We start from the raw sequence: 11,742 nt of genomic DNA, 5'->3' as shown, positions 1-11,742 counted from the left end.
TACGCGGGTCGTTGCTGGTGAGAACGTCATTGAAGTATTCTTCGATTTTCGTCCAATCACCATCGGAGATGTTCTTCTTGTGCTGGACCCCAGTCTCTTTTCCACTTCGCTGCTTCTCTTTCAGTACCGCGTCCCTCATTTTGTTGCTGGTGGTGAACTCCCGGCCATTGACAAGATCGAAACTCCGGCCAATGTCGCTGAAGTGCCTAACGAGCGCAGATCGAGCGGCGATCAAACGGTTGCGTTTGTACTGAGTGCCGTCCTGCTTCCGGACATCGGCATAGTATTGCTCGAGGAGAGAGGCGAGTTCTTCAGCGGTAATCGTGCTGGCGTTGTAGTGCAAGGCACTGTCTTCGGACTTCTTCCTGACATACTGGTGGAAAGAATTCACCCAAGTCGCGGTGGCAATAGTAGTTCTCTTGGATATAGCATCGCTGAGCAATTTCTGCTGATCGTCTTCGCTCGTGGATGCGAATCGCGATTTTCAGGCTCCAAAGACTCGGCCATAGCAGAGAGAAAATCACAACCTCACAATCAAAACTGGGCACTAGCGCTTCCTGCCGTTGTGGGTTATACCACGAAAATTTACGCGTGTTTCTTAGGCAACAAGGGAAGTCCGTGTTCTCCAAAGTCGTCACTTCCAATCGGGGAAGGTTTCATGTCCCCCGATACTCGTACAAATGTAGTACTACAGCATGTACATGTACTTGTGTGTTGTCATACGAAATGACGAAAGGAGAGTAACAGTAGTTGTCGGCGAGGAACAAGCCATTAGGAGGCCACACGTGGTGGATATGGAGAGGTATAAATATATTATAACAAGGGACCTCGTGTATATCGAGAAATATAGACCAGTTATAAAAAACCTCGGCGAATTTCTCGATATACACTCGGTCCCTTGTTATAATATATACATATACACCACTAAGGGCCCGGTCGCACATGCACTCAAACGTAGCGGATCCGCTGAAGCGAAGTCGCAGGAGCGAAAAATGCCATGGCACCAGCGAAAAGCGGAACTTCCGCTCCAGCAGAAACTCCACTCTGCTGCCTCCAAAAGTTTGGGAGCGGAACTCTCGCTTCTGCGGTTTCGCTTCAGCGGAACACACAACGGTCTGCTGTATATGGACTTGCTACGAGAAATTTGTATGCGTATGATGTCCATGCAACAAAAATGCGTGCAAAATAGCCGTTGACCCCGTCTATTCTCCGTACCGTATGAACCACAGTCCACTTTAATCTCATTTTCTGCCAACGTAGGAGTTTGCCAGATTTGTATGTGTGACCGTACACACGTGGTTTCGCTGGAGCGACACCAGGCTCGTTGCCGCAGAACCTCGATGCCGAAGCGAACCCCTGTGCATGGGTGCCCGGGCCCTAAGAGGGGGCATGCCAACCCCAGTGCATGAGTGACCGGGCCCTAAGAGGGGGCATGCCTATGACTGTGGGTGTACATGGAGTGAGGTATAAATGGACAATATACACCATTAAACAAACCTCGCCTTCGGCCTCACTTTGTATTTGGTGTATATTTTCCATATACACTCTAGCTCAGGGTATATCCTACCAAGTATATAGCACATTAGAGCTTGCGGTAATGTAGGTTAACACATTGCACAAGCCACCACTTCACACGCGCTCCAGCGGCTTCCAAAGAGCCCGCAGATCCCACGCTATTCATTGATGCATGTCAAGTAACACGTACATGCACGCTGTGGTGGCATGTAACATGCGTACGCCGGAACTCACCTGAACTCGCCAGCCAACCAGCCATATGCGGCTGCAGCACACATCGGAGCTTGAACCCGTAACGCATACACCATACTTCGCGCTGGCCGTATTGCTACTTCATATTTGCTTTGCTTGGGTAGTGAGAAGAACACCGGTTTGTTCCTTTCTCCTTTCTCACTCCCTTTCTCTCTCTTTCACCATGCCACGAGGCTCTGTACGAGGAAGCAGACGTGGACGCGGCCGCGGGTATGCCGTCGAGGTTACCCGTCGCCGCTCGGGTAGGGCTTCGACCTCGCCATACGCGCGGACTGACGGCATGCGCGCCTTCGCGCCTGATGCCTCCGACACACCGTCAGCAGCTAGTTCAGACTTCTGACCCCGCTCCAGGCACCGACGCTTCTATGCAGGACGAGCCCTCATTGCTCTCCCCGGACATCATTTCCTCAGCCGTTATGAAGATGAACGCCCTCCACTCTCTCCTCGAACGTGTGGAACGCCTGGAGAACAGACAGTGCTGAGTCTGATCTGGAAGCCGATCTCTCCCACGCGCGTGCTCCGCACCCGAAAGATCGCTCCCACGCTCCGAGCGTCAAGCTCCGGACCTATCCTGCCCGGAACTTCCAGTTCTATCGGAACCCCGACTTTGCCAGGACCTCCAGTTCTCTCCAAGCCCTCGGTTCTACCCACACCGCCACGTCGCGCGATTGAAAAAATCCAGCGCGGAGAGTTTGTGGAACTTGAGGAACTCTTGCCGGAAAATTTCAGCTCCCAGGGACAGGAGCCAATACAACTGGTTACAGCTGGCGGCGACATGGCTCAGCTCTTGCTCAACCTCAGCGCAAAGCACACGCGCGCGATCAACGACTTCTCGGCTTGGCTGGAGGCCTGGACGATCTACATGGGCATCGTCGTTCTTGCTCGTCCTGACCGAGCTCATGAGCTCGTCTGCAACCAGCACATACTTTGTACTGCGAACCAACAGTTCACGACGTCTGCTGTGCTGAACTATGATCGAGCATTTCGCCAACACACCGCCAGCATGGCACTGCGCTGCGACGTGATCAATCAGACGCTGTGGAGTATTCGCCTACTCCGCTCTCCCCGTCTGTCATGCAGACGTCTGCTGTGCTGAACTATGATCGAGCATTTCGCCAACACACCGCCAGCATGGCACTGCGCTGCGACGTGATCAATCAGACGCTGTGGAGTATTCGCCTACTCCGCTCTCCCCGTCTGTCATGCAGACGTCTCCTGTGCTGAACTATGATCGAGCATTTCGCCAACACACCGCCAGCATGGCACTGCGCTGGGACGTGATCAATCAGACGCTGTGGAGTATTCGCCTACTCCGCTCTCCCCGTCTGTCATGCACCAAATGCACGCTCCAAAACAGCCGCGACCGCTGCCTGCCCACATGCCGCAGCTCAACACGCGCAGCCCTTTCCATCAGTGGCGGGCAGCACCCGCCAAGTCTGTTTTAACTTCAACCGCGGCAGGCCCTGTTCCCGCACACCCTGCGACCGTCTTTACGCCTGCAGCTCATGTGAAGACAAAGGACATGCCGCCTCATCCTGCACCAGCACCACCCGCTTCAGGTGGCAGCGCCCTGCAGATAGCCACGAGAAGACTTAGAAGCCCACTGAGAAAAAGTCAGCCGACTTCCACTCCCCTGAACACTGTTCGCTTTCACACATTACTGCCCTCCTCGGAATTGTGCTTGACACGGTGCGCATGGAAGCCCGTCTCCCAGACGACAAACCGACGGACCTCCGCGAGCTCCTCAGCGAGCTGTCACGCTGCACCCAGACCACGCAACGCAAACTCGATCACTTCCTGGGGAAACTCTCCTTTGCGTCGAGCGTCGTCGTACCAGGCAGAACATTTACGCGGCGCTTATGGGATATCAACAAGAGGTTTAGCCGCGCCAAGCCCTATTTCCGTATCACTCTGACAGGCATTCCAGCAGCTGGCACCATCGGCACAGCAAGCCCCGGACACTGCAATCCGCCTCCCTCTCCTGGACTGATGCAGTAGGTCGCCGACCTGGCAGCCATCACACGGCGCACGTACGCCACTGGCGAAAGGAAATTTACGCAATTCTGTGCGTTGCAGAGATGGACGCCCATGCCGGCTACAGACACGATGCCCAGCTGCTTCGCAGCACACCTCACACAATCGGTTCAACCACAGACAATTCATGTCTACATGGCCGCAGTACGCAACATGCATCTCGAAGCCGGATTCCGAGATCCAACGATGAATGCATTGCTGCCGCCACGTGTTATGCGAGGCATCAAGAGGACGGCGACTGACCCGGCAATCCAGCGCACTCGCCTCCCAATCACAATTGATTTGCTGCGGAAGCTCCTCAACCAACTCAGCCTGGACCAACGGCGTCACCAGCAGGACAAGGGCATGCTCAAGGCGGCAATGGTGCTCGCCTTCTTCAGATCTCTTCGATGCGCTGAATTCACTGCGCCTCCAGCCGGGTTTGACCCTGCCACTCATGCCACGCGCCAGGATGTGACTCTGGATGTCACTTAAGGACGCACATATATCCGCTTCCACATCAAGCAATCGAAGACGGACCAACTTCGTCAGGGCCATGCAGATAATCGGTAGTACCACTTCACAACCTTGCCCGGTTGCCGCCCTCCTGGCATATTTTACAGTCTGTCCGTCTGACGCCACTGACGCACTCTTCCGCTACCGCCCTGGGAGACCGCTGACCAGGCAGGCACTGACAGAAAAGCTCCGACAGCTTCTCCCACTCACGGGAACACCCAATTCACGCGATTACGCTGGTCATTCGTTCCGCATCGGTGCCGCCACAACTGCAGCCATGGCGGGTACCCCGGACTGGCTAATCAGGGCAATGGGCCGATGGAGAAGCGACAGTGTCTTGCGCTACATCAGGTCAACCGACACAGACATGGCGCAGTTGACCCAAAAGCTATCAGAGGTACAAGCGCATCACACAACGCATGGAGGTATGTAAGAACCCGCCACGCGGGCACGCAACTCGCACCCATGCACGTACCCACAGGGCTGACCGTTTGGAACAGCACAGCAACTTGCTCTGCTAGGATTGTGCTGACAAACTGCGCTGATAGCAACAACGGTGTCATTCACGTGCATTGCAATGTGTCACAACTTAGCATGGAGGCTGGGCAACCATGGGCCAGCTATCTCCTCTCATCTGGCAATTATCACGGCCTTCGGCCATCACACTCATACTCCCACACTCCTGCCTCCTAACGGGCATTGCACTTCGTGCGTGGGCCGTCCACACTCCGTCCATTTCATGGGCGCCCATCTCATGGGCTGCACTTTGTGCGTGGACATACATACACACTATCATACAGGCCGTCCACACTCCGCCCAGTTCATGGGTGCCCATTCATGGGCTGCACCTCGTGTGCGTGGGCCGTCCACACTCCGTCCATTTCATGGGCGCCCATCTCATGGGCTGCACTTTGTGCGTGGACATACATACACACTATCATACAGGCCGTCCACACTCCGCCCAGTTCATGGGTGCCCATTTCATGGGCTGCACCTCGTGCGTGGACTATCCTACATGATTATCACATGCCAGATTCGGTTGCCCAGCACTCCATGAATCCTCCATATGATGTGTGCTCTCCACTGGTCTGCAATAGCGAGTGCATGCGTGTTAATAGCACATTAGAGCTTGCGGTAATGTAGGTTAACACATTGCACAAGCCACCACTTCACACGCGCTCCAGCGGCTTCCAAAGAGCCCGCAGATCCCACGCTATTCATTGATGCATGTCAAGTAACACGTACATGCACGCTGTGGTGGCATGTAACATGCGTACGCCGGAACTCACCTGAACTCGCCAGCCAACCAGCCATATGCGGCTGCAGCACACATCGGAGCTTGAACCCGTAACGCATACACCATACTTCGCGCTGGCCGTATTGCTACTTCATATTTGCTTTGCTTGGGTAGTGAGAAGAACACCGGTTTGTTCCTTTCTCACCCACCCACCTCTTCCCATCTATGAATGATATTGATATCCTTGATTCAACACAGGTATCATAATTCATACAAGACGAAAATAAATAGGAGTGCTGGGCCAGCTATCTCCTCTCATCTGGCAATTATCACGGCCTTCGGCCATCACACTCATACTCCCACACTCCTGCCTCCTAACGGGCATTGCACTTCGTGCGTGGGCCGTCCACACTCCGTCCATTTCATGGGCGCCCATCTCATGGGCTGCACTTTGTGCGTGGACATACATACACACTATCATACAGGCCGTCCACACTCCGCCCAGTTCATGGGTGCCCATTCATGGGCTGCACCTCGTGTGCGTGGGCCGTCCACACTCCGTCCATTTCATGGGCGCCCATCTCATGGGCTGCACTTTGTGCGTGGACATACATACACACTATCATACAGGCCGTCCACACTCCGCCCAGTTCATGGGTGCCCATTTCATGGGCTGCACCTCGTGCGTGGACTATCCTACATGATTATCACATGCCAGATTCGGTTGCCCAGCACTCCATGAATCCTCCATATGATGTGTGCTCTCCACTGGTCTGCAATAGCGAGTGCATGCGTGTTAACATATACTCTAGCTCAGGGTATATCCTACCAAGTATACATATATACTCTAGCTCAGGGTATATCCTACCAAGTATACATATACACTCTAGCTCAGGGTATATCCTACCAAGTATACATATACATATACTCTGGCTCAGGGTATATCCTACCAAGTATACATATACTCTGGCTCAGGGTATATCCTACCAAGTATACATATACTCTGGCTCAGGGTATATAATTGAACTCGGAACTCGGATGTGTATATACTGCCTCTTTTGTAGTGCTGGATGCGTTTCTAGGAACTTTCTACTGCTGTCTGTTTTGAATAGAATACACTTTGGGGGATTTCCGCTCTCCTTTAAAGTATCTGACTGGGAGAAGGACTGTGAGAATGACTGTGAGAATGTGTACTACGGGTGTATGGTAGTATTGCATTTTATTTTTGATATATCGTGTACGTATACTGGGTGGTGGCGGCTGCGGCGGTGCTGGTGTATCTGTGTTATTGTTAATATTGTTGTGTAAAATGCTTCATATTCTTGTGATGATGTCATTGCTCAGATCTCCCAGACGTATTGCCTCGTAGCAAGTGAGCAGCTTGCTGGGAACGTTCTGGATGATGACGTCCTGCAGTCCTACGCCACAGCATTGCAGCATGCTGAGAAGGCTGGCAATCTTAAGCTCCAGGTGTGCATTGTATTCATTGTATTCAGTGGCAGCCAACAGCTCAGCTATTTGTGCATGTGTACATGTGTTCAATTGATGATATGCTGATGTTAACATGCCACCGCTCTGGCAGCTCTATCCACGCTTTGGCCTTGATCCTGGAGCGTAGTGGTGTTCCTGTGCATGTGCAAGGGTCAGTCAGTCTGACTGTCTTTGACACAGGCCATGCTTTTTTCTTTCTTTTTTAAAGTGACAACCAGGCCCCCATCTCACAAACCTGTAAAGAGCTCCGCCTCCTGTGGCTCGGGCACGTTGCCCGGGAAGGATCAGATGCGGCCTCTTACAAGGCACTGCAGCTAGCCCTCAATACTTCGAACATCAAGCGCCCCTGTGGACGACCCCACAAGAGATGGGTCGACAACATTAAAGAAGACCCCAAGCCTCTGAATGTGCCGATTCAGGAATGCTTCAATCTCGTCACCAACAAGCAACTCTGGTTAACGATCATTGACAGATGACCCCCGTATGATTTGTTTATGCGGGCAATATGCGACCTGTTCATATTATTATTATTATTATTATTATTATTATTATTATTATTATTTAAAAAGGCGACGTGGAGACAATAATCTTAATAATGCAATGAATATAACTAAATGCGCACTCATATCACAACCATGGGGACGAATCATGTATTCCAGAACGTTTTCTTGTCACAATTATCAATGGAATTCGTGACTAAAGAGAATGATGAAACTACAATAGGATTTATACACTTGCAGTGGAACAGCGAGGATACAAGCATAGTAAGAAAGGCGGCTAGGTCCTCCCGACCAAAGCGTGGCCGACCACGTAAGCACCCAACTCCACTGTCCGTTCCGGCAGAGGCTTCTGCTCCACAAACGGTGTCTCGGAAAAACCAACACAGCACGCAGAAATTGGGAACAAACATTAATGTAAACAAAGACGAACACTGTGTCTTATCTTCATTATCAGCGAGTACCGGAACGCCGGACGCAGACAACCGCAACTCACCAAAGCTGAGAAGGAGCAAACGGCTGGCGGCAGCTCGGTTTGCAGAGGTGACTGGAAAGATGCATCGAAACTAGGGCTGAAACGATTATACCAATTACTCGGTAAGCGATCGATAATTCCTTATCAATCAAGTAATCGTTACGTTAAAGATTACTCGTTAGGAATTTTGAGTCCAAAAAGTACTGAAAACCCTCGTTTTGTGAAGTTCAAATCAGTTTCCGCTGTGTGTATGCAGTTGCCAGGGGCATGGTGCATATTCTGAGGTTAAATTGACTTCAAAACTGTCATGTTTTGGAGCTACCCTGCCACTAATGCAGATTTTTGGTATTATGAAGGCCTAGCTTTTGGAAACAGGATAATTTTTGCACAAAATTCTGACACTATTTGCTAAAGATTATAATCGATTACTCGATCGTTAAGCTAAAGAGTAATCGATAGGTGAAAATCCATGATCGTTTCAGCCCTAATCGAAACTCTCCGGATATGGATGATGCCAGCGGAAGAGTTGACGACTGTCAGGCGTTTGGCAATGGCAAGGGAAGACCGGTCAGCAAGAGAACGCGACGGCAGCTGGAGGAGGAGTGTGGAAGCGACGTGTGCAGTGACGATGATGAACCCGGTGGTCAGTTGCTGGGAGAGCCGACGACAGGTGAAGGTGGCAGCGATGATGAAGAGGACGATGACGATGATGACGATGATGGTGCAGATGGTGTGAAGGACGGTGGCGGTCAGAAACCAAGTGAAGGCGGAGGCGGTGAGAAGAAGAAGAATACATCGGCAATTAAATTGCATTTGTTGTCTAACCCCGTGTGTCGTGAAAGTTATGATGATTCTTGGTTCAGTGTTGTTCGTTCTGCAAGTAGTTTCAAGCAGTTGAAAGTTCTAGAAGCAGTCTACATTCGCATTCGTGATCCAAATCTTTGTAAACAAAAAGAAAATGTCACCGCACTTACGCTATTCCAGTAAATTCGCACTCACACACACTTACACATGCATGTCCATTGTCACACTGCACTTGCTGAATTTCCTATTATTTCTCACCTCACCTATAGTTTATTACCTGTGCAAATTGTTCCTAGGTTTGTGCTATTTTTCTTACTATGCTTGTATCCTCGCTGTTCCACTGCAAGTGTATAAATCCTATTGTAGTTTCATCATTCTCTTTAGTCACGAATTCCATTGATAATTGTGACAAGAAAACGTTCTGGAATACATGATTCGTCCCCATGGTTGTGATATGAGTGCGCATTTAGTTATATTCATTGCATTATTATTATTATTATTATTATTATTATTTAAAGTGACCAGAGCTTAGAGTGAAGCAATTCCACCTCCACCACATGCGCTCTCTGGCCGACCTGACACCAGCAACACCACTCCCAGTTTTGGATACTGACGAACTCCTGCCTGAAGTAACACCGCTAGCCCTCACACAGCTTTCATGCCACCCTCTCCTGGCATATATACCAGCATGGTCGGCACCCAATCTTCATGTTGCCTGATGATTGCGAGAGCATGAAACTTGACGTAGCAGCAAACAAGCCTTGATTGTCCTTGTTGTTCTGTTCTGTATTACTCTATGCCTCCGCGGTGTTGAGCACTGTCAGCACACTGGGTACATCCTCCGGTGAATTAGCTCCCACTTTCCGTGGTAGAGCACTCTTACCTTAGCTGTGCTACCCTAATAATGGACACCCCAAGGCGCGTCAACCTCGGATACTCTCTGAAGAATATCCCCTTGCCCAGCCACAAGGAGTACACACTACGTCTCATTGAAAGGACGGAACAACTCATAAAGAGGATGCGCTGGAAAGCACTAACTTAGTTATTCTACCTACGTGGTGACAGAAAAGAAGACGACCAAGAAGGAGAAAACTTCGGATTCAAAACAAGAAAATGCCCACCGCAAGTGGACGAGATGAAGAAATTTGAAGACGATATGTACGAGATGATTGGCAGCGTGAGCTACCGCAGCGTGCATGTCGAACTACAGGACAAGATGAAGGAAGACTTACAGACTATCAGCAGCTCCAACGACATAATCGTACCCGCAGACAAAACACGAAACCTGTACGAAATGCCGCCAGAAGACTACAAGAAGCTCCTTCACTACAACATCACAAGAAACTACCAAGCGGCACCAGATGGCGCCTACGACACCATCAACGACGAGGCCAAAACTATCGCTGCTGATAAGGGCCTGGAGGACCGCATCAACACCATGGCAAAGGCAGAAGCTTTCGTCACCATCAAGGGCCACAAAGAAAACTTTCCTAGGAACATGCCATGCCGCTTAATTAACTCTGCGAAGTCGGAGATAGGCGTTATCAGCAAAACGATACTAAGCGGCATAGTGGAAGCGCTGCAGGACAAACCCAACATCAACCTATGGAAAAACACATCCTCCGTCATAAACTGGTTCAAGGCAATCGAGGAGAAGGCTAGCCACACGTTCGTGATTTTTGATATAGTGGATTTTTATCCGTCTATTTCCGAAAACTTGCTGCGCCTAGCCCTCGCCTATGCTATGCAGTTTGTGAATTCCTGACCGTGACGCCGACATAATCCTACACGCAAGGCAGTCAATCCTATTCGGAGCTAACCGAACATGGGCAAAGAAAAACAGAGACGGGCTGTTCGATATTACCATGGGCTCCTTCGATGGAGCTGAAGCATGTGAACTGGTCGGCGCCTTCCTCCTGAGTAAACTCGAACAGCACTTCAGCAGCAGCTCAGTAGGCCTCTACAGAGACGACGGGCTTGCCGTCCTCCGAAACGCCACTGGCCACAGTATGGACAAAGTAAGGAAAGCTGTCATCGACACCTTCAAGACGCTGGGGCTAAAAATCACGATAGACGTCAACCTGAACGCCATTAACTACCTAGACATCACAATGAGCCTCTCCACCGGAACTTACCAACGGTACCGAAAACCCAACGACACCCCACTGTATGTCAACGTCCACTCCAATCACCCACCGCAAGTCCTTTAAAAGAACATCCCAGCTGGCGTTAACAACCGACTGGCAAGCATCTCCTGCTCAGAAGCGGTGTTCCGTGGCGCTATTCCCGTCTACGCGGAGGCCCTCAACACCAGCGGCCACCCTAGCACGCTAGAGTTCAAACAGAAAACGAGCAAAAAGAAGAAAGGGAAGAGGAACGTGATATGGTGCAACCAGCCCTACAGCCGTAACGTGAAAACAACCATCGGTGGAAGATTCCTTGCCCTCATCAAGAAGCATTTCCCCCCACAGTCGAAGCTCGGAAAAAATATTCACAAAAAAACCATCAAAATCGGCTACAGTTGCATGCCAAATATGGCTGCACACATCAAAAGCCACAACAAAGCGGTTCTCCACCCGCAAACGAAAAAACCGGAAAAGCCCTGCAACTGCCAAGACAAGCCATCCTGTCCACTCAACGGTGAATGCCAAACCACGGAGCTGATCTATGTAGCATCCATAACGTCAGGGTCCACCAAGAAGGAATACACTGGTATGTCGGTGCCACCGTTCAAGTCACGCCATGCCAACCACATGACAACAACAAAATACGAAAAGTACTCCAGCAGCACTGAATTCTCCAACTACATCTGGAACCTGAAGAAATCCAACGCCCAGTGCGAAGTTGAATGGGGGATAAAAGTCTTAAAAGATCGCGCCCAAGCATACTCCAACATCACAAAGCGGTGTTCCCTCTGAACCAGAGAAAAGTACCACATCCTG

The 11,742-nt window shown here is 50.7% G+C and overlaps 1 protein-coding gene across 1 annotated transcript in view; it reads left to right on the top strand.

The window, feature by feature from the left end:
* Nucleotides 1-6,877: 6,877 nt before the first annotated feature.
* LOC135823741 (tonsoku-like protein) overlaps nucleotides 6,878-11,742 on the top strand; it is a gene marked incomplete at its 5' end in the record, with an annotated part of 39,752 nt that continues 34,887 nt past the window's right edge. Inside the window, 1 exon segment of the mRNA XM_065336584.1 lies at nucleotides 6,878-7,003. Coding sequence (XP_065192656.1) covers nucleotides 6,878-7,003 — 126 coding nt within the window.

The sequence above is a fragment of the Sycon ciliatum genome, chromosome 1, assembly GCF_964019385.1.
Source record: "Sycon ciliatum chromosome 1, ocSycCili1.1, whole genome shotgun sequence".
Taxonomy (NCBI): domain Eukaryota; kingdom Metazoa; phylum Porifera; class Calcarea; order Leucosolenida; family Sycettidae; genus Sycon; species Sycon ciliatum.
Note: the sequence above shows the minus strand (reverse complement) of the source record. Positions and strands in the feature narration are given on the sequence as shown.